We start from the raw sequence: 23,730 nt of genomic DNA, 5'->3' as shown, positions 1-23,730 counted from the left end.
GGAGTTTGTGTGTGGGCGGCGGGGAAGACCAAGGGAAGATTCCTTCAGCCGCCCAACAGCTGATCTGCTCCGCAGCGCGGAAGCAGCGAGGAGCCGAAGATGGGGTAAAGGCAAAGGGGAAACCCCATCTTCGGCTCCTCGCTGCTGCCGCGCTGCGGAGCGGATCAGGTGTTGGGCGGCTGAAGGAACCTTCCCTTGGTCTTCCCGCCAGATCACTTGCCGCTTGCCGCTTGCCAGTCCACGCCCCCTGGATGAGCGGCCCCGCATGGCCCCAGCGCCGGACTCCGTTGCCGAACGCCGAAACCGGAAGGGGCGAGGTGGGGGAGAACGGGAGGCTCAGCATTCCGTCAGTCGCAGCGCTGGCTGTCAACTTTTCTTTTTAGCACTGGGGAGGCAAGTCAGCTCCTGCCCAGTTTTAAAAAGAAAAGTTGACAGCCAGCGCTGCGGCTGACGGAATGCTGAGCCTCCCGTTCTCCCCCACCTCGCCCCTCGAGAGATCACTGTAATCAAGAAAGTCCAGTTGCCTTTTGAAAGAAAGCACTTTTGGGACAACCATGGAAGACTGAGAATCTCCAGAGACATCCTGTCACTCTTGTCCAAGTCCTAAAGCTACCATCCATAACAGGGAGGAAGGCCTCACAGGAGAGTCTGTAACCTGGCAGCTTCGATCCTTCCACCTCTCCCATTCCCTCAAGGGAGGAGAAATCAGCCCGCTGCCAGAGAGGCTACTCGGCTCTCTCCTTTGGGAGCTCCGTTGCCCACCGAGATGCAGCAACTCAGCAGCGATAGCCTTGCCGATGCCCGTGCCTCCGCCCGTCACGATGGCCACGTGACTGCGAAGGAGACCAGCCGCCAGAATCCCCCTGCCGCCAAACGCCGACGCCGCCATCTTCGCAGCTTTCCGTGGTCCTCCTGAGCCTGAACCCCCTTTTTTAAAAAGTCATTCATTTCGCCGGGAGCGCTCCGGGTCACGTGACTCGAGCCGCCCCGCCCCTTTCCCATCTCTTTCGAAAATCGGAATGCCCCCTCTGGAATAGCGGCAGTCTTTTGTCTGCCACGCCCACCCGCGCGCGACGAGATGGCGAGAAGGGTGCGTCTCTTGCTCAGTGCAAGTTAATGGCATGTGAATGGGTTGCCTGAGAGGGAGGGGGGGAAAGAAGAGAGATGTCGCAAGAAGGTTTCGCAGCGCTGGCTGTCAACTTTTCTTTTTAGCACTGGGGAGGCAAGTCAGCTCCTGCCCAGTTTTAAAAAGAAAAGTTGACAGCCAGCGATTGTTCCGCTGCCGCCAGCATGGCCTGGCTGGCAGCGGAAGATGTAACCTTCGCAACCTTGGAGAGCTTCCTGGGCATGAAAGCTCACGAAAACCAGGAAGCTCTCTGAGGTTGCGAAGGAGCCCACGATCACTCGGCTGCAAGCGGGAGGAAGGCGAATCCCACGGGGCTGGGCTCGGTTATCCCCTCGGCTCCCCTCCTACCAGCCCCGCCGCGGAAGGCTCCATTCTGTTCCCTGAATGGAGACCGCCGGCCGCTCAATCGGGTGGCAGGAAAGCGAATGTCACGGGGCTGGGCTCGGCTCCCCCAGCCCCGCCGCGGAACGCTCCATTCTGTTCCCTGCCGGCCCGATTGAGCGGCCGGCGGTCTCCATTCAGGGAACAGAATGGAGCCTTCCGCGGCGGGGCTGGGGGAGCCGAGCCCAGCCCCGTGACATTCGCTTTCCTGCCACCCGCAGCCGAGTGATCCTGGGCTCCTTCGCAACCTCGGAGAGCTTCCTGGGCATGAAAGCTCACGAAAACCAGGAAGCTCTCTGAGGTTGCGAAGGAGCCCACGATCACTCGGCTGCGGGTGGCAGGAAAGCGAATGTCACGGGGCTGGGCTCGGCTCCCCCAGCCCCGCCGCGGAAGGCTCCATTCTGTTCCCTGCCGGCCCGATTGAGCGGCCGGCGGTCTCCATTCAGGGAACAGAATTAAAAAAAATTTATTTTTTAATATTTTATTTTTTTAAATAATATTTTTTGAAAAACCGCGTTGCAGCGTTTCGCGCTAATCGAGAACGCGCAAGTCGAGGGACCACTGTATTTGGACTTCAACTCCCTGGCTGGGGAATTCTGGGAGTTGAAGTCCAGATATCTTCAAGTTGACAAGGTTGGGAAACACTGGTCTAGCCAAGGCTTTATAGTGTGATATTAGTACCTTCCTGGTCCTAGATCCCTCTGTTTTATTTATTTTTTATTTGTTTTTTCCAATACACAATAATACACAATGAAGGTTATAGAGGATATAATCAGGTAGAATGTATTAAAGGGGGAATAGAGGAGAAAGGAGTAAAATATAACAGAGAGAATAGCAGGAAAAGATATAGGCATAGAAGAGAAGATATATGAGATATAGAAGAGACAATAGGACAGGGGATGGTAGGCACTCTGGAAACAAACAAAACAAATTACTTCTCTAAATCTCTCTCAACCGAATTTGGAGCCTTTCTGAGTAACATTTTAGGTTGAGATTGGGCTACCTGGCTTTTTTAAATGAAACCTGGCTTAGATATTGAGACCAGGTGTCTGGTAGCAAATCACTGTTATAATCTCTCTCACCTCTGGTTTCAATATCTAAGCCATGGTTCATTTAGAGAAGCCAGGTAGGTCAACTCCGTCTTCCAACCTAAAATGTTGCTCAGAAAGGCTCCAACTCGCATTCTGTCGAGCTTCCCCGGAACAGGAAAAGCGCAAGAAGGATTGGTCGAATGGTACAAAGTTTTAAAACTGCGAGGAAACTCCCACCGCTAGAGGGCGAGCGGCCACCTCTGCGCCGTCCTTTCCCTCCTTCTGGGAATCGAAACTGAACCGCGGGAAGCGCCCGCCTCCGTCCGTCCCTTTCTTTCCATTTCTCAGCTCGTCCAGCTAACCCCGCACGCGCGTGCCGCAGGAGCCAATGGCGAACGAGCTTGTTGCGCAGAAGCCAATCAGCAGTATCTTAATGTGAAGCGAGCGCCTTGCCGGGTGATTCTTAAGAGTTAATGGCTGCTTGCTGTGCTGCTTGCTGTTCGTGGCTGAGATGGAGGACGAAGTCGGTGGGGAGCGCTGTGCTAGCGGCCTCCCGCGAAGTAGGCCCTGCGGGTCTTCGGTTGAGGGGGCCTGGCTGCCTTCGCCTTATGCGGCTGAGTTCGAGCACAGGCTTTAATAGCTCTCCTGCCACCTCTATAGAGACGACTGTGGATGTTGGACACAAGTAAGAAGGAAAGACAGGAAGGCTTATCAAGGGAGGGAGCCTCTTCTTCCTCCCAGGAGGAAAATATGCGCGGGGATGATAAAACCCCTGGAGAAGCTTTCCAAAGCATAGTAAAGTTTCGGAGTATCTCAAGTAGTTCTGACCACGTGCAAGTTGACTTCCTCCCTGGGCTATCTGTGTTGTTGTTGTTTTAATATAAAGTGACCAGACTTTAAGATTGGGAAAGAGGGACACCATTTTGGGGAGGGGGGAGGCTAAAAAAAGTTTAGCAAAAAAATCTCACTCTCTCGCTTTCTTCCTCCATCCTTTTCTTTCTCTCTCTCCCTCTTTCTCCGTTCCTTTCTCTTTCTTTCTTTCTTCCTTCCTCTCTCCCTCTCTTTCTCCCTTTCTCTCTCTCTCACTCCCTTTCTTTCTCTCTCCTCCTCTCTTTTCTCTCTCGCTTTCTCTTTCTTCCCTGCCCCAATGGTGCCCGAGAGGAGAAGTGGGTCTAAACACTCAGCAGGTGCTTTCCTTCTCCTGTGGAGTCTGCCCAGCGGACCCGGACAGCCCCCTGACCTGCCCTCCAAGTTCCTCTGCTGCTCTTTCACACACCCCTGCCTGGCTCAAGACCGACATAGAAGGCCAGCTGCAGGGGGGGCGAATGGAAGGATGACACACACACCCCAGTTCCACTGCCCCATTACTCATCCACGCAGCTGGCCTTCCTCTTTGGAGCGGGTGCTGGGAAGGAAGAGCAGCCAGCAGAGGCCCGTCCGGCCCTTAAGCTCCTCCCGGGTTGCAGGGTTGCAGCGCCGGGATATGACTGGGCCCGTCCAGGGGCGGGGAAAACGGGTGGGCAAAGACCCTGTACAGTTGGCTAGAAGTAAGCACAGCGACCTCCGACCAAGCTGGGTTGGGCAGGGAGGGCGAGGCAGCAGCGGAGAGCCCGGAATCCCCTCCCACCAGCCTCTTCCCCAGGGGCTGGTTGGGAGGAAAAAAAGTGGGACATATTTCAAAGGGCGTGGGACACAGGACAAATCATGAAAAGATGTGACTGTCCCACTGAAAGTGGGATGTCTGGTCACTTTATTTTAATAGCTGCTCAAAAGAATAAAGGAAACACTTAAAAAACAGAATATGACTTCAAGTAAATCCAACGTCTATGAAATCAAACTGTCCACTTAGGAAGCAATCAATTTCACATGCTGTTGTACAAATGGAATAGTTGTGCAAATGAAATATTCAGTGAGAATATTTCATTCATTCAGATCTAGGATGTGTTGTTTGAGTGTTCCCTTTATTTTTTTGAGCAGTATATATATCGCTTCACAGTGGTTTGCAGATCACTCTAAGCGGTTTACAGAGTCCACTGGTTGCCCCCAACAATCTGGGTCCTCATTTTACTCACCTTGGGAGAATGAGTCTACCTTGAGCCTGGTGAGGTTCGAACTGCCAAATTGCAGGCAGACGGCTATTAGCAGAAGTAGCCTGCAGTACTGCCCCACCACACCTCTTAAATTCTCTGTGGCATCCAATATTTGCTGTAGAATTAGAAAGATGTTGGGTTGAGATAAAAATATTCTAAGATTAACTAAGATTTATGTTCTTCTTTTTCTAGGAAATTGGAAATATCCTCAGGAAAATTAGCCAGATTTGCTGATGGTTGTGCTGTGGTTAAGGTATTCATTTCATTGTGAAATAATTTTGGTCATACGATTAAGAGATTTGTGGGCTGGTTTCTCCCCTCAATTTTTATCCTTAGAAATATAATGAATCCTGTGAATAGAACTAAAATAATTAATCTCTGTTTCCTCTGTTTTTTGTATGTTTAAATTAAGTTAGGTGATACAGCAGTGATGGTGACAGCGGTCAGTAAAACGAAAGCTTCTCAATCTCAGTTCCTGCCTTTGGTGGTATGTATTTCAGTAAACAATTCTAAAGTATTATATGCCAAGCATAATACTACAGATAGTCCTCGACTTACAACCACAATTGAGCCCATAATTTATGTTGCTAAGTGAGAAATTTCTTGTGAGTTTTGTTCCATTTTATGACTTTTTTGCCATGATTGTTAAGTGAAACTGGCTTCCTCATTGACTTTGTTTTTCTTAAGATGCAGTGGTTCTCAACCTTTCTAATTCTAATACAGTTCCTTATGTTGTGGTAACCCCCAACCATAAGTCTAGTGCCAATTCTCCCAACAGAGTTTTAAGCTGATTGGCAGGAAAGTCAGAGGGACACCCCCACTGTAAACACCTGATTGGCCGGATTGTAAAAATATGTTCCAAGGCACCAGAATAGAAGCTTTAGAAATTTGCCTTTTCCCATGATTTAGGCAACCACTGTGAAATCGTTGTTAGACCCCCAAAGGGGTCCCAACTCCCAGGTTGAGAACCACTTTCTTAAGGTCACAAAAGGGTACATGACCCCTGGAAACTACAACTCTAATAAACATAAACTACTTGTCAAGTGTTCAAATGTAGATTATAGGGATGCTGCAATGGTCATGTGTGAAAAATGGTCATAATTCACTTTTTTTCAATGCAGTTATAACGTCAAATGATCACTGCATAAACTTGTAAGTTGAAGACTACTATGTATAACTTATGGTCATAATGCAAAACAATTGTCAAAATAATAAGGTTTTTAGAAGCTGTATTAAAAAATATTTCATAGTTCTGAATAGACCAGATAAACTGAAATGTTTTCTCCTAATTCATTATATAAATGTCACCTTGTCTTAAAAGTTCAAAACAAAATGCTGCTTTTTATATTAGGTTGACTATCGGCAAAAGGCTGCTGCTGTAGGAAGAATACCTACCAATTACTTGAGAAGAGAACTGGGTACTACAGATCATGAAATTCTTACAAGCAGATTAATAGGTATGCAGTATAAACATCAAGTAGTCTTATTTATAAGTTTGGTTTTCTTCAAAAGACAAATTGTGGAGACAGTTCTGAATTGGATCATATTCAATTAATTGTATCTCTTGCGAAATGGCCATATAAATTTGATCAATAAATGATATTCTTTGTAGCATTGGGGCATATGTTCAAGAGAGTTATATGTTTTAGAACAAATGCTTATGGATGGATGGATGGATAAATTGTTTTCTACTGTAAGGTTTGGTGGGTAACGGTCAGAACAAACTAATACATTTTGCCTGGCATACTATATTTTCGAGATGGGTGACTAACTTAATAAATACCATAATGCGATCACAGTGACAAATCTGAATTTAAAACCATTGATAGTTTGGGAGGGAGCCTAGCCAGAGAACAAAGAGAAAAAGATGGAAGAGAAGGAATAGGGAACTTTATTTCTTTTGTCCTCTTGGGCGCCCTCCTATTCTGTTGTGCCTTTCCTGCCTTCCATGCTAAAAGTACATGTGTTGTTCCTTGGAAGGGAGGTGGAAGAAGTTGGCAATATGTAGCAACAACGAATGTTTGAAAAAAGCAGCCCCTGCCCCCATGCTTTGCTGGGACATGAGGCATATTTGCAAACTCAGAACAGGAAACCCTACACCATTTCAGATAAATGGGTATCCAATATCTTCTTTAAAACTTCCAGTGTTGGAGCATTCACAACTTCCAAAGGCAAGTTGTTCCACTGATTAATTGTTCTGTCAGGAAATTTCTCCTTAGTTCTAGGGTGCTTCTCTCCTTGTTTAGTTTCCCCCAATTGCTTTTTGTCTTGCCCTCGGGTGCTTTGGAGAATAACTTGACTCACTCTTCTTTGTGACAATCCCTGAGATTGCAACACTGCCATCATGTCACCCCTCATCCTTCTTTTCATTAAAATAGACATATCCAATTCCTGCAACCGTTCTTCATATGTTTTAGCCTCTAGCCCCCTAATAATCTTTGTTGCTCTTCTCTGCACTCTTCCAGACTCTTCACATCCTTTTGGCAAGCAAAACTGGATGCAGTATTCCAAGTGTGGCCTTAGTAAGGCCTTATAAAGTGGTATTAACACTTCATGTGATCTTGATTTTATCCCTGTTAATACAGCCTAGAACTGTGTTAGCTTTTTTTGCTGCACATTGCTGGCTCATATTTAAATAGGGGTCCACTAGGATTCCAAGTTCCCTCTCACAATTATATTGAGTGAGATAGTATATATACTGTACCTGTGCAATTCTATTGGATGGCTTCCATGGTTGTAAATCAACGACTACTTGTACTGGATCATAAAAATAAATGCCACAAACCTATTTCTGGAAAACCTTTGACTAAAATTGAGAATTTTTTTATTATAAAAGCCATATTCAAGGTTGCGACCTTTATAGATGATCTGAGCTTATTTTAATTAATTATTTTTTTTGGATTTTTAAAAAATACAGTATCTTCAAATATATTTTACAGATCGATCAATTCGACCACTTTTTCCAGCAGGCTACTGTTATGATACACAGGTAGGCTACCTTGGCCATTTCTAATTTTCTATCTAGTTTGCAGTAAAATATTGGTGCTAAGTGGCTACTTAGTAATGTAGAATCCAATTTGTTTTTCTGTTATAGAGCTGCTTTTGTTTCTGGAAGTGGCAAGGAACAATTTCCTTTTCTTCTTTGTGTCCTCTAAAACTTTGGAAATTTAGTAGATTGTTAATGCATTCCCAAACCAACTACCATTCAAAGGAGCGTTTTTCTTTAATGTGATTCCCATTTGATAAAAGCATATGGATTTCAAGAAAATCAAAGAAGAAATAAGCCTAATAATATGAATGAAAATATGCAGCATTTTATCATAGCTTGTTGTTTTTGGACAGTATCAACACTGTTTAGTAAAACTTGATTTTCCTCTAAGAAAGAGTACTTGAAATTATCTGCCCATTTCTCCATTTTTGCTGAACATTCTGCTATGCTTCTAATTCCTTTATTTTTTTTTTGCAATTTATGTAATATTTCTGCACATAATTTGGGTTTTCAACTAATACGAAAGTTGTGTTTATGTTTTCAGACAATATGCCTCCAACCCGTTTTAAGTATTCCTTATACATTTGTTCATAAATGCATTAAACAACGAAAGAGGCATGAGACTTTCTTGCTCAGTGTTGAACCATTTAGCAGGCTATTGAAATTTAGTATTCAATTACTGTTAACTAAAACTATTACTTGTTTTTCTTGTGTTAGATCATTTGTAATCTTTTAGCTGTAGATGATTCCTACAGTCCTGAAGTGCAAGCAATTAATGCAGGTAATGAATTTTTAAAATCTGTTTTCCTCTCTAGAATAGATAGACTTTGAAACACCATAAGCAGTTTCAAATAATAATTCTTACTGTTTTTAGCTTCTGCAGCTCTTACATTATCAGATATTCCGTGGAATGGACCTATTGGTAAGTACAGATGATAATTTAAACTATTATGTAGTTTTTAAATAACATACATAAATATATAAATTTTGGGAGTTATATTCAAAGTTCACGACTGCTTCCAGTCCTAGCACTTGAGATTATATTTCCCCTTTCTAAATTATCATAATCTGATTGTAAAGAGGTGCCAGAGATGCACCAGGGAAGTAGCTTTTATTATACATTATATTTACTATTATTCTAATATCCTCTCAAGTTTAAGCAAGGAAAAATTTTCCCTTATTTCCTTTCCTTTCTTTGCTGAATTAGACACAAGCACTGTGTGGGAATTGCATTTGTCTTGTAGCTTTTAAAATATTTGCTCAGTAAAGCAAATCCTTTTAAATAGCAAATTTGATAAGTAGTAAATTGCCTGCATTATCTAAGCTGTATTTTTTGTGGTTCAAAAACATTTGAAAGGTTCACAAATTATTAATGTGATTGTTTGATTTCTATTTGATTTGCATAACTGATCGTATATCTTAATTTATGGAGTACCTTCTTAGGAGCTGTAAGAGTTGGAATGATTGATGGAGAAGTTGTTATTAATCCCACTCGAAAAGAAATGTCTTCTAGTACTTTGAATTTAGTGGTTTCTGGAGCTCCTCGGAACCATATTGGTAAGTGGTTCAGATATGCATATAGAAGTAATTATTGACTTTATTATTACAGTATTATTATTTATTAGATTTGTATGCCGCCCCTCTCCGTAGACTTGATACTGTTTGGTTTAATGAACATCTGTATTTATGACAGACAGCCTCAGAAGTGCTTTATGGCCTTTGAGGCATTTCTAGATGTCATCAAATCCCCCCCCTCCCCTGCAGCCACATAACTATATTTTAGTCACTTAGCAACTGGTTTATATTCACAACTTTTACAACCACATGATTCACTTAACAATTACATGATTTGGACATACAGTGTCTACTATAAAAAGAGTCATAAAATCAGGTCTAGTCATATATATATCTTGATTTACAACTGTCACAACTTATAGTTGAAATTCTTGGTCCAATTGTGGTAAGTAGCTTTGATTTAAAAAGACAACCATTTTTCTTCTTAATGCTGCGGCCAGTTAGGTCCCACAGAGTAGGCCTTCTCCAGGTCCCGTAGGCCAGACAGTATCGACTGGGGGGCCTATGGGAAGAGCCTTCTCCATGGCGGCCCCGACCCTCTGGAAAAAACTCCCTCCAGAGATATGTACCACCCCTCCCTCTTGTCTTTCGTAAAGCTTTAAAAACCTACCTTTGTCGGTGGTCATGGGGGCTGTGAGTGATAAGACTGTCTCCAGCCGATACGAGATATGATTGGATTAGATGAATGTGTGTGAGTGTACATGGGGTCTTTTAAAACGTTTTAATAAATTTATAGTTATTAGATTTCTTACATATTATATTTAATGTTGTATGCCGCCATGAGTCTCGAGAAGGGCAGCATAGAAATAAAATAAATAAAATAATACAGTTGCTCATGTTGTGGTGACCCCCAACCATAAAATAATAAAATTATTAGGAAATTCAGGAGTGGGTTCTAATTTAACTCACTGCCAGCTTGCTTCCTCTTGCGCAGTGAGGGTACACCTCGTGGGTGCACGTGCACTTTGCATACGCGCATGCACAGTGCAGAATTTTTTTTAAATGCAAAAAAAGATGGTGACGCATGCGCAGTGCTGGAAATTCAGATTCTGCGTATGTTCATAAGATCCCATGGTACAGATTTGCATGTGGGTAGAATCACCTGGAGACTGATAGAGGAGTAGTGTCTCAGTTCCTGTGAAAGGCTTGTTCAATCCCCAAAGGACTTGCAATCCACAGGTTGAGAACCACTGGCTTATAAAGACACGTTTGATGATACTTTGTCACTTCTGAAAATCTTTTTTATGCACCTGACTTAAACACCTTTTTTAGATTACTAAATCTGCTTCATCCCAAATGCCTTCTTCAAATAGTACTTTTTGTCACAATGAATAAACATTTAGTGTTTTTTTTACAATTGTCTCAAGATAAATTATTACCCCTGAATACTTTGTTTATTATTTGTTAATTTTGTTATTGTTTTTTTTTAGCCGCCCAGGGTTGCATTTGCAAAATGGGCAGCCATATAGATTAATTAAATAAAATACTTAATACTTCTGAATCACAAAAATCTTGCAAAGCATAGACTTAAGTATTTTTTGCGGATGTTATTGCTGTTTGCCAGTGACTCAGTTTAACTTGTTATTTGAGAAAGGTTCTAAAGTAGTGTTTTCAAGCCAAAGTAGAAAAAGCTAAGTGAAATAGGATAGATTTCTTTGCAACAAAGTAGTTAAGTCTTCATGTGTATTAATCTTAAATCATTAATCTTAATTCATTACATAATATAGGCTGGCCATTTCTTTTACTTAGAAGTTTTGTTAATACCTAGCATATTTCATACTGAAAGCTGTTGGAATGATTAACTACCTCTCAATTTTATTCAATAGTTATGTTGGAAGCTGCAGCAGACAACATATTGCAACAAGATTTCTGCCATGCCATCAAAGTAGGTTTGAAGCATACCCAACAGATCATTCAAGGCATACAGCAGATGGAAAGAGAGCAAGGAATCAAAAAGAGAACTGACCTGAAGTTATTCACTGCCCCTGAGGAGATTGTGAAATATGCACAACAGTAAGTGTGGGCACAGGCATCTGGAGAACCGTAATTGAATATGTATTGGTTCCTTGTATTCTTTTTTACTTAAAAATAACTCTAGCTACATAATTGTTGCACACAAACATATGCTGCCTAATGTCAAATCACTGAAGGAGCACAAAAATATTATACTTTCTTCAAATCCCATTTTATATACGTAGTCCTCAACTTACAATAGTACATTTGGTGACTGAAGTTAACAACGGCACTGAAAAAAGTTACTTATGACCATTTTTCATATTTATGACTATTGCAGATCCCTATGGTCATATGATCAAAATTCACACACTTGGTAACTAACTCATACTTATTATAGTTGCAGTGTCCCATCTTTTATGATCTTCTGATATCAAAGTCAATGGGGAAACCAGATTCAATTAACAACCATATCACTAACTTAACTGCAGGGATTCACTTAACAAATTCAAATAAGATTCAGCATATTTTGTAAATTAAAAGCAAACTTTACTAAACCAATTTTGTTTATGATGGAGGGTTTATTCTTTAAAAGCAAAAGGAAAATTAAATATATACAATATGAATGAAGTACTTATTAAAGTATGAATTTGCTACATTGCTTCTTTATTTTTCCATGCTTCCTCCTCCACCTCTGCAAAGACTTGCGTCTGAAAAAGTCACAGCAGTATTTTCAGACTTCACACATGATAAAGTAAGTATTTTCATTCATATAATCCCTTCTAAATTTTCTTTGTGCATCCCAGTAAGGCAACATACTGATCTTAGCTTCAAGAGGCAAACAATAGTTCAAAACAGAGAATCACTGAGAGTTGGGCATTGTAAAAATTCAATTAGTATAGCACCTGGCCAAAATTCTTTAGCAAAACCACATGTGTCAGTAAGAATCTAATGCTAGGACCCTTTAATACAGTTCCCCATGTGGTGACTCCCAGCCATAAAATAATAAAATTATTAGGAAACTGGTGGGTTTTAACTTACCTCACTGCCAGTTTGCTTCCTCCTGCATTGCGTGGCCAGTTTGCTTCCTTCTGCATTGTGGGCACATGTGCCCTTTGTGCGCACACGCATGTGCTATGTTGGATTTTTTATATTTTTTTTACAAAAAAAACCCCAAAAGAAGATGATGGAAGTATTAAATGCATAGTTTTCTTATGAAACAAGACCATTCCCAGCTATAAGTGTCAGTGGGTCCTAGGCCACAGTCCATGGACCACTGTTGTCTGCAAAGATACTCCAGGTTATAGTTGATGTACCAGGGTGAAATTCAAAACAATTCTCTACCGGTTCTGTGGACATGGCTTGGTGGGCATGACAGGGGAAGGATACTGCAACATCTCCATTCCCACCTTACTCTGGGGCCAGCCAGAGGTGGAATTTTCCAGTTCTCCAAACTACTCAAAATTTCTGCTACTGTCAGAACCTATTGAATTTCATTCCTGCTATGTATCATATAAATTTAATAAATGTAATTAAAAATAAATCTCCCACAATATTTTAAAATGCCCCAAATCTCAGGAAAGTACAAAATCCATGAAATTAACCATTTCTGTTACTTCCAATTTATTTTTGGTATCCCATAGTACTGTTAGATACATAATCATGATTGCAGTTATCAGGTTACTGACTCTTGACTCAAAAGCTTGCAATGATAATACCCTGGTCCACATCAGATTGGAAACTGCTAGTCTATCTGCAATAGGTTTAAAGTACCATAATCTATAAAATTTGTACTGTTTTTTCCTGGACATGATTTTCTTGTACATGAGAAATTCCCTGCCACTTTTAGATATTCCTCTAGTAAGAATGTGAAAGCATTTTTTCCATGCTACTTGCAAATGGAAGTAGTGTTTTCTGTGTCTATATTATCATTCAGCAAGACAATTAAGGTTCTGATGTGATTTTGAACTGGTGGATTTTTTTCCCTTGAATATGTATTCTCATTTTAATAAATAGGATGTTGTGTTTGAATTTTATTTTGTTTGTTTTTTGCCATCTTGGGCACTATTGGTGAAAGGTAGAATACATACATAGACATTTTGCATTCTAGATTTCAAGAGATGAAGCTATCAACAAAATCAGGCTTGAAACAGAAGAACAGCTAAAAGGTCAGATACCTTAATAATTCTTATGTGCATGCATTTTACGAAATATATTTTGGAGATACTTTTTGTGTACAGATTCTTTTTCATAAATATGTCAGTAACCTAAATCTAACCCAGATTTTACTAAAGTGATAAGCCAGAGGTGTGCCAGAGGTGGCACACAGCGGCCTCTCTGTGTGCATGCATGCTGGCCAGTTGGTGTTCCCACTTGCTGGAGCGTTGAAAGACTGAAGACCAGCTTGCCAGTGCATATACCTTCTCTGTGGCGGCCCCGGCCCTCTGGAATCAACTCCCCCCAGAGATCAGAACTGCCCCCACCCTCCTTGTCTTTCGTAAATTGCTTAAGACCCACCTATATCGCCAGGCAAGGGGGAATTGAGACATCTCCCCCAGGCTTATATAGTTTTATGTATAGTATGCTTGTGTTGTATGTTTTTAAAATAATGGGTTTTTCAATATTTTCTTTTAAATATTGGATTTGTTCATTGTACACTGTTTTATTATTGTTGAGCTGCCCCGAGTCTGCGGAGAGGGGCGGCATACAAATCTAATAAATTATTATTATTATTATTATGCATGCAGCAAGTCACCTGGTCTTCGTGTTTCCAGCGCATGCATGAGTACCGGCCAGCTGGTTTTCACACGTGGCAGAGCGTGTGAAGTACAGTTGGTGCACCAGAAACCCAAAGACCAGGTGGCCCGTGTGCATATGCACACGTTCTGGTTTGGGCATGCATTACCAAAAAGGTTCATCATCACTATATAAACTACTTCAGACTACAGAGTTTAGCTTGATTGAATGTTCTCATTCTTTGGGTGTAAAAAAACAAACTCTAGTGTGTGAGAAAGAAGGTGAAAATTCTATTTTTTGTTATGTCTGCACTTTTTTCTTTATATAGTACACACTGACCTGCGCACATTTGTTTATCATCAACATCCATGTAAGGTGTCCACAGAACTACAGTTTTGGGTTTCACTAAGATGGTTATAAGAAAAATAGAATATATATATTTATACATTTAAATATATATATTTATACAGTATGTATATACACACACACACACACACACATACATGTATCTTCCTTCCTTCCTATCTGGTTGCTTTCATTTCTGCTCAGGTGTTCTCTTTGAATTTGCTGAAAGAAAAATATATAAAATCATGCTAATTATTTTGTTGCTAAAATAGATCCTGTTCACTAAATTTTTATGGAATAGAAAATAATTTTTCTTCAATGTTAACTTCTAGAAAAGTTTCCGGAGACTGATTCTTATGAAATCACTGAATCATTTAATGTTGTTTCCAAGGAAATCTTTAGAAATCTTATCATGAATGAATACCGAAGGTAAATGTAGAATTGATTGTAATTAAGTGAAGTTATTTTCTTTTTCTTTTAAAATAATCTTTATGAAATACAGTGGTACCTCAAGATACGAACCCCTCGTCTTACGAACAACTCGTGATACGAACCCGGGGTTCAGAAAAATTTTGCCTGTTCTTACGAACTTTTTTCGAGTTACGAACCGGCGTTCGGAGACTGCTGGGAAGCCGCGCGGCTGTTTTAAAAGGTAACAGCCGGGCGGCGGGGCTTCCCAGAAGCCTCCCGAACGCCGGTTCGTAACTCGAACAAAGTTCGTAAGAAGAGGCAAAATTTTGCTGAACCCCGGGTTCGGTTCGGGAGGTTGCTGGGAAGCCCCCCAGGCCGGCTGCGACCTTTTAAAAGAGCCGCGCCGCTTCCCATCTGTCTCCTGAAGCCGAACGCTAAAGCCGAACTTCCGCGTTCGGCTTCGGGAGACAGCTGCGAAGCGGCACGGGTGTTTTAAAAGGTCGCAGCCGGCCTGGGGGGCTTCCCAGCACCCCCCCGAACCCGGGTTCGGGGGGGTGCTGGTAAGCCCCCCAGGCCGGCTGTCACCTTTTAAAACAGTCGCGCGGCTTTCCAGCAGTCGCCGAAAGCCGTTTTTTTGCGGGGGGGGGTTTGGTTGCACGGATTAATTGACTTTACATTGTTTCCTATGGGAAACAATGTTTCATCTTACGAACCTTTCGTCTTACGAACCTCCTCCTTGCACCAATTAAGTTCGTATCATGAGGTATTACTGTATATACTTTAAAAACATCAAAACAGAAAGAAGTGTAATACATGTGAACAAGATAAATTATTTTCAGTGCTAATGGAAGGCAAAAAGTGGGATAGATTTTGAAATGTTTCATGCCTTGTACATGAGCCAATAAGAATAGAAACCCTTACATGAGAACATGTGAATGATGAACCAGGGAAAAATGTATTCTAGAAGTTAGACTGGATTAAAAACTTTAAAAATATGTGTCAGTTGATTGACTTGGTCTGAACCTATTTTAGTTGGACCTATATTTGAATATTATGCCAGTATGTACACAACAATTGAATAGTAGAAGCAAGAGGTGCTGTAATAAATATGTTCCTCTACGCTGTATCGATTCTAATAGGTAACACTGCTCTTGGATTTCAATCAAAGGATGCATTCTGTATTTGAGTTTGTGAAAAAAGACTGGAAGGAACAATTATTTCTTTTTAACTTTTATTTTTCTAGATGTGATGGTAGAAATTTCAATGCACTTAGAAATATCAGTTGTGAAGTGGACTTGTTTAAAACATTGCATGGTTCAGCTTTATTTCAAAGGGGACAAACACAGGTATTCACTTCTGTTGTTTTGAATATTATAAATTTGTTTTAAAAATAATGTTCCATTTTTAAAGAATTACTGTATTTATTTCTGCTTGGCTGCTATCCTGATAAAAGCATTAAAAGGAGAATTAATCAGCAGCAAAACTCAAGCTTTATATGAACAAGTTCAAGATTTAAAGTTTTATCATCATTTTGAAAAAAACTTTATGCTAAGGGACTTGGGAAGATGAATGCAAGAATCTATGTCTTAGAGGGAAAACATTTTACAATGCAAATAGTGGTATGTTGTTAGTTTGTAATTAAAATCAAACTTATGTTTTAAGCTACTGGTACTACAAATTTTGAAATAAATTGACTGCTATTCTAAAATTATCCCTAACTTTCTTTGTGCATAAGAAATTAGAGGACATTGTTTTGTTTTGTTTTACATTGCTATTAAAATTGCATTATATGAGATATTCATGTCAATGAATTTATCTTGTAGATAGTTTAAAATAATACAGTATGTGTGGTCAGATTTCTTGATCTTAAACTGGTAAAAAGAGTAAATATTTTCTCTTTTTTTCCCCTTCTGAAAAATAAGTTCAGTTGATTTGTGAATATATTTGATTGAAATTTTGAATATACAGTATTTATATTTGTAATATAATGTTAAATAAGTACAGCTCAGAAACATTTGAAATGAAGGTATGATTTCACTGAGTTTCTGAAGCATTTTATGTTACTATCATTTTTATTTTATAGTAATTTAATTTACATGAAGAGAAATGTTTTTATAATATTTTTTGCTAATTTTTAGGTCCTCTGTACAGTTACGTTTGATTCATTACAATCAAGTATTAAATCTGATCTTATCACTACAGTAGCCAGGTATGTTCCATTGTATATTTTCCTCCCACCTTCTTTACATACCAGTTTTTGCTGTTTGCTGGATCATTTGATTATAGCATTGCTTATATAGATAGTCCTCATTTAACCATAAGTGGGACAGTGAGTGCACATGATGCTTGCACAACTGGAACCACTAGCGCCCACGATGCTTGCGTAAATGAGGGCACAGGTTGCTTCAGATGAGGCCCCAAGCACTTGTGACCCTTGTGCTAGTGGGGCTTTTGCGAATAGGCCGTAGACCAGTAGATTAGGGACCGCTAAATTATAATGATTACAAACCATGGGAGTTGACTTTTCACATCATCTTAGTTTTAAAAAGTTTTAACTTTGTACTGGTTCATCAGATTAGTTTCTGAGCTCTTAAAAGAGGTTGGTCTAATCAGGTAAAGGGCTCCATAATAATGTACTTGTTATACATTACTGTAAGATAAACTTACTTCAAAAAGTAAATTGCTTCTGAAAATTTCAAGGATTCTGCAGAAATGTATGGCTTGGGAAAGATGCCAGGAAAAATGAAGTTTTTCTCGTGCTCTATATCCTGAGTTTCATGGTTGGTTGGTTGGTTGGTTGGTTGGTTGGTTGGTTGGTTGGTTGGTTGGTTGGTTGGTTGGTGTGAAAGAGGACAAAGTAGCTTTATTGAAATGTTCATGGATTGATTAAATTATACACCACTTATTAAGATCTATATATCTTTTTATTTCTATTTTAGTGGAATAAAGGAAAAAAACTTTATGCTTCATTATGAGGTATGATATTTTTATTTGTTTCACTTGAGTATTATTATTTTTAAGGATGCCTAATCAATAAACTTCACTACTTAAACTTATTAGGGCTGATTCCACATTGCTTTTCAAAAAGGAAAATTCCTCTGTGTCATAAGAACTAAGGAGAAAATTCCTGGCAGTTAGAACAATTAATCAGTGGAACAGCTTGCCTTCAGAAGTTGTGAATGCGCCAACACTGGAAGTTGGATAACCATTTGTCTGATGTTGTGTAGGGTTTCCTGCCTAAGCAGGGGGCTGGACTAGAAGACCTCCAAGGTCCCTTCCAACTCTATTCTATTCTATTCTATTCTATGACCTTACTTGCCACAGTTGTTAACTGCCACAGTTGTTAACTGAATCACTGTGTTTGTTAAGTTAGTAGAAGAGTTAAGTGAAGCCGACTTTGCTTGCCAGAAGATCGGAAAAGGTGATCACATGTCCCTGGAACGCTGCAACCGTCTGTTGCAAAGTTTCTGAATTTTGACCACATGATCAAAAGGATGCTGCAATGGTCATGTGAAAGAGTCATGTTACTTTTCCCAGTGCTATTATAATTTTGAATGGTCATTAAATTATCGTAACTGTTTTTAAGTTGAGGACTACCTTTATTCTGACTCTGTATTGACTCTGGATGCTTTTCATTGCTTTTGCCCAAATGTAATCTAGAATTTCAACAGAGTTGGAAGGGACCTTGGAGGTCTTCTAGTCCAACCCCCTGCTTAGGCAGGAAACACTATACCAGTTCAGACAAATGGTTATCCAACATTGTCTTAAAAACTTCCAGTGTTGGAGCATTCACAACTTCTGGAGGCAAGTTGTTCCACTGATTAATTGTTCTAACTGTTCTAACTCTATTCTACTTCTCTCAAAACTACTCAATGAATTAACAATTTAGTCTAATATGTGATTTATGGCCTAACAGAAGGAAACCCATGTAATGTAACTTGTTTAAGTGGGAACCCTAGAGGTAGCAGTTACTTGCAGTGCAGTGGGGACAGATCATTTGTGCCAAGATATATAATAGCATCAACATCACAGTCCTTACTGGCATTCTTTATTATCTTAAAAATCTCTCTCTGCTTGCAGTAGCACCTGGCAGACACCTGATCTCTTTCAAAACCTCCATATCCTTTCCTAAATGGGGCAACTCACTTAAAAAATGTCTCATTTAGCAACAGAAATGGACTTAATCCTGGCTATAAGTTGAGGACTAAATGTATATGACCATTTAGAATTTGCTATACCCTTTCTTGTCTGTAAATGAACGAAAATATTTTGTGCCACTGAAAAGTGATTACTTTTATAAAATACCCCTTAAGTTGTTCCTAAACAGCATCTGCAGTGTGTGTGTGTGTGTGTGTGTGTGTGTGTGTGTATTGTTTACATATAGCTATGCTGCACAGTTTTACGGGGGACGGCAAATACAGTGTTCCCTCGATTTCCACAGGGGATGCGTTCCGAGACCACCCGCGAAAGTTGAATTTCCGCGAAGTAGAGATGCGGAAGTAAATACACCATTTTTGGCTATGGACAGTATCACAAGCCATCCCTTAACACTTTAAACCCCTAAATTACCATTTCCCATTCCCTTAACAACCATTTACTCACCATTATTACTGGTACTCACCATTGAATAAGACACTTAGTGATCCTGATATTTATAAACATAATTATTTATTAACAATAATTTTTTTTTTGTTATTTATTTGCAAAAATTATTAGTTTGGCGATGACGTATGACATCATTGCGTGGGAAAAACCGTGGTATAGGGGAAAAAAACCGTGAAGTATTTTTTAATTAATATTTTTTTTTAAACCATGGTATAGGCTATTCGCGACGTTCGAACCCGCGAAAATCGAGGGAACGCTGTAGATGCATATATCTACAGTGATACCTCATCTTACGAACCCCTCATCATACAAACTTTTCGAGATACAAACCCGGGGTTTAAGATGTTTTTGCCTCTTCTTCCGAACTATTTTCACTTTACGAACCCGCCGCCGTCACTGGGATGCCCCATTTCTGGACCTCCGTTGCCAGGCGAAGGCTCCCCTCATTGGGAAACCCCACCTCCGGACTTCCATTGCCAGTGAAGCACCCGTTTCTGGGCTGCTGGGATTCCCCTGAGGCTCCCCTCCATGGGAAACCCCACCTCCGGACTTGCGCGTTTTTGCGATGCTGCAGGAGAATCCTAGCATTGCAAAAATGGGCGCTTCGCTGGCAATGGAATTCTGGAGGTGGGGTTTCCCAGTGAGGGAAGCCTTGGCAAAATTGCAGCTGCGATTGAAATAACTATATTTCAGCATTTATAAGCACTGCAGCTGCGATTTCGCTGAGGCTTCCCTCGCTGGGAAACCCCACCTCCAGACTTCCATTGCCAGCGAAGCACCCGTTTTTGCAATGCTGGGATTCCCCTGCAGCATCGCAAAAACGCAGGGGAATCCCAGCATCTCAAAAACGCGGAAGTCCGGAGATGGGGTTTTCCATGGAGGGGAGCCTCAGGGAAATCCCAGCAGCACAAAAACAGGCGCTTCAGCTGGCAAAAGGGGTGAATTTTGGGCTTGCACGCATTAATCGCTTTTCCATTGATTCCTATGGGAAACATTGTTTCGTCTTACGAACTTTTCACCTTACAAACCTCACCCTGGAACCAAGTAAGTTCACAAGATAAGGTATCACTGTATTTATTATAGTTATTTCAAGCAGTAGATATTTTTGCAGTTTAACTATTATGATATAAACATCTAGTATGATTTCATTGGACTGCCAGAGCCAGTATTTTTCTTCTGAACTGTGATAATAAATGAACCACTTAAAATGTGTGGATAATTTCTAAATTCTGAAGTACCATAGGGTGTGAATTTCTGGCTCTGTATCTTAACTTAGCATTTTAAAATGTCTTCCTTCTCTTTGTAGTTCCCTCCATATGCAACTAATGAGATTGGCAGAGTTTCAGGTACAAATAGGAGAGAACTTGGTCATGGTAAGTAAACCCTTAGGCAATTCATTGTTTATATTGAAGTTAAGTATTCTTTGTATTCATGACATTATTTTTACCTGTAGGTGCACTTGCAGAGAAGGCTTTGAAATCGGTGATTCCAAGTAAATTCCCTTTCACAATAAGGGTTACTTCAGAAGTATTAGAATCAAATGGTATTTGTTTTTTTATATATTTTGTTTCAGTCTAAAGGATTTGGGAGAAGGGATTTGTACTTTTTTTTTAAAATCTCTAGTAGAAAATTGCATTGTGGTTTTGGTAAAAATAGAGTTTATGAATGTTTAATATTTCAACTCCTATTCCAAGCTTTTATTTAAAAAAATTCTAAAATGCATTAAGGTTGGGAATTACTACTTTGTTAACTTGTATCTGGAATGACTGAAGATTCTAGATCTAGGGAGATAGAAATCAAAAGTTGATGAACAGTTATGAATTTTTTTTCATATTACTGGGAAACATTTGGAGGGGGAAGATTACTTTCAAGTCAATTTTGACTCTTGGTGATTTCCTGGATTAATCCCTACATTGTAATTGGCAAAATTTCATTAGTGGTCTGCCCTTGCCTGCTTCCAAGCGTCGAGAAAGACTAACTGACCCAAGATCAAAGCCAACTGGTTTTGTACCTAAGGAGGAACTAGAACTCTGTTGTCTCTGTTTTTGATAAAATTCCTTAACTGCTACACCAAACTTTCACTAGAAGGCAACTGGTTTGTAAATATATGTTAGAAAGGTGTTTAATTGACAATGCATTAAGGGATAGCATATAATTTATCTCCCCAGGGTCATCATCAATGGCTTCTGTTTGTGGTGGGAGTCTAGCCTTGATGGATGCAGGTATGTTTTCGCCAAAGTATATGAATTTCATATTTTGAATTGATTTATGCAATACAATGTTATGAAAATAGTAAAATTAGAAATACTGGTTACAAATAGCATAAAGCTCAGATCTAACTTTTATTATTGGTTCCAATTCTGGATAATACAAACTGTTTTTTGCATGAATGACACATTTTAAATCACCTCACAGAGACTCTTTAATTCTCAGTGGAATTTGAATCTGGGCTTTGCTTTGGTCATTCCAGAATCCTCTTTTTTCAGCCATTCTATTGTGAATCTACTGGAATATTCAGAAACATTGTAATGTTGCAAGATTCATTTTTAGTTGAGCTTTAATCTCCTGACAGATACTTTTACATTATCCTCAAGCACCCTCCAGTACAATGAATAATTCAGGAGTCCTGAGTGCTGTCTGATCATGGTTGTTTTCATGCAGACATTTCATTACACAAACTAGGTAACATCATCTATGGATAATTCATAAGGATTCTATCATGGTAAGCTGTCCAGCCCCCCGATGCAGCAAAGCAGCCTCAAATCATAACATTTCCACTACCATGCATCACAGTTTATATCAGGATCTTCTGGTGAAATACTATCTTTGATTTTCATCAAATGTGCATTCTGGTACTTTGACCAAATTTCCCTTGTTTATGCAGAGCACATTGTTTCAGAAGCCCTGGTCTTTGCCTAGTTTTTATGAGAAAACTTTAGTTTTACCCTAGTATTTTTTTCTGGACAGTAAAAGTTATCTCCTTGGCCCACCTTTCTGGTAGATGGTCTAAGTAAATTCACAGTTTGAAATCTTCACTTCCAGGGGGTCTTTCAGACAGTAGAATGGTTACTGAAATTAAGATCAAATGTCTATGTTGAAAAAGTCAAAGCATTCAATGGGATTTTCTTACTTTTTCACATGACTGCAAATGGAGTTAAAAGAAAACAAAGGAAATATTTAAAAATGAGAATTGGACATTAATTTGGAAGAGGATTCCCTTGCTTGCTTCTACACAGAAGCAAACACTCAGAGGAATCACAGCTGTTCATATCAATCTGTGACATAAACATATTCATTTCATCTAGTTTTGTAGGTTAGATAACTTTCTAATTCCTGAACTCTAATCATAATTGCAATGTATCTAGCTTTTAAGCCAGTACCAGATACAGGTACAAAACACAAAATTACATGACAGGAGTTTTTCTCTTCTGATTATTATTGTTGTTGTTGTTAGTATTATTATTATTTATTAAATTTGTATGCTGCCCCTCTCCGTAGACTCGGGGCGGCTCACAATGTACAATACAAAACAATGCACAATACAAATCTAATATTTAAAAAACTAAAAACCCATAATTTAAAAAACATACACACAACATACCATACATAAACTATATAAGCCTGGGGAAGGTATCTCAGTTCCCCCATGCCTGACGACAGAGGTGGGTTTTAAGAAGTTTACGAAAGGCAAGGAGGGTGGGGGCAATCCTAATCTTCGGGGGGAGCTGGTTCCAGAGGGCCGGGTCTGATTGGTTCTTCAGAGTTGTGATTTTTCTAGGTTTGTTTATTTCTGTCCACTACATAGGCTGACCAATTATATTGTATTTTGGTCTTACTTTTAACACTTTTGTGTCAATGTTTGGGAGGAATTCAAGCTTGGGGGGGGGGAGGAAATTTATTTGGAAGTTGGGCATTTTCCCCTCAATGATACAGGAATTTGTCAATAAAACAAATTACCTAGAAAACTGTATTTCCTTCTTTGGATATGTTCACATTGAGGCTAGGAAAAAATGTCTCTTGCAAGATCCAATCTGGGTACATACAATAGACACTAGAAATACCACACAGGACAGCACACACTCTGGCTCCAGTATGAGTCTGAAAGCTCGAAGGACAAAACCTCTGGTTCCATTGAACAACCCAGATGGGATCCTGCAACGTGATCCTGGGACACATACAGTATAGTATTTGCCTTCATTTGTGGGAAATATCTTTTGAACTGAGCAGAGGTTGGATTCCAAAGCCTATTTGGTTTCATTCAGCAACATGATTTGGGGCTTTTTTTTTTCTCTGTCAGGAGTTCCCATATCATCTCCTGTAGCTGGTGTTGCTATTGGTTTGATTTCCAAGCCAAATCCTGAAAAGAGCGGGGACATTGAAAATTATTGTCTATTAACAGACATTCTGGTGAGTATCCTTAAGTTTGTTTCTCAATTTTGAGATATCTTCAATCTATACAATTTATATTAAATTATTACGCAATTATTA

At 40.0% G+C, this 23,730-nt stretch overlaps 1 protein-coding gene across 1 annotated transcript in view; it reads left to right on the top strand.

Moving 5' to 3' along the window:
* The first annotated feature begins 2,935 nt into the window (after window positions 1-2,935).
* PNPT1 (polyribonucleotide nucleotidyltransferase 1) overlaps window positions 2,936-23,730 on the top strand; it is a 33,112-nt gene continuing 12,317 nt past the window's right edge. The window contains exons 1-19 of the mRNA XM_070734766.1: window positions 2,936-3,223; window positions 4,821-4,881; window positions 5,041-5,115; window positions 5,980-6,085; window positions 7,568-7,617; window positions 8,335-8,398; window positions 8,492-8,539; window positions 9,061-9,174; window positions 11,019-11,205; window positions 11,848-11,899; window positions 13,256-13,313; window positions 14,559-14,655; window positions 15,881-15,983; window positions 16,776-16,846; window positions 17,577-17,613; window positions 20,549-20,615; window positions 20,696-20,785; window positions 21,411-21,464; window positions 23,540-23,649. Coding sequence (XP_070590867.1) covers window positions 3,012-3,223; window positions 4,821-4,881; window positions 5,041-5,115; window positions 5,980-6,085; window positions 7,568-7,617; window positions 8,335-8,398; window positions 8,492-8,539; window positions 9,061-9,174; window positions 11,019-11,205; window positions 11,848-11,899; window positions 13,256-13,313; window positions 14,559-14,655; window positions 15,881-15,983; window positions 16,776-16,846; window positions 17,577-17,613; window positions 20,549-20,615; window positions 20,696-20,785; window positions 21,411-21,464; window positions 23,540-23,649 — 1,656 coding nt within the window. The 5' untranslated portion in view covers window positions 2,936-3,011. The remainder of the gene's footprint in view (window positions 3,224-4,820; window positions 4,882-5,040; window positions 5,116-5,979; window positions 6,086-7,567; window positions 7,618-8,334; window positions 8,399-8,491; window positions 8,540-9,060; window positions 9,175-11,018; window positions 11,206-11,847; window positions 11,900-13,255; window positions 13,314-14,558; window positions 14,656-15,880; window positions 15,984-16,775; window positions 16,847-17,576; window positions 17,614-20,548; window positions 20,616-20,695; window positions 20,786-21,410; window positions 21,465-23,539; window positions 23,650-23,730) is intronic.

The sequence above is a fragment of the Erythrolamprus reginae genome, chromosome 1 (genome assembly GCF_031021105.1).
Source record: "Erythrolamprus reginae isolate rEryReg1 chromosome 1, rEryReg1.hap1, whole genome shotgun sequence".
NCBI lineage: Eukaryota > Metazoa > Chordata > Lepidosauria > Squamata > Dipsadidae > Erythrolamprus > Erythrolamprus reginae.
Note: the sequence above shows the minus strand (reverse complement) of the source record. Positions and strands in the feature narration are given on the sequence as shown.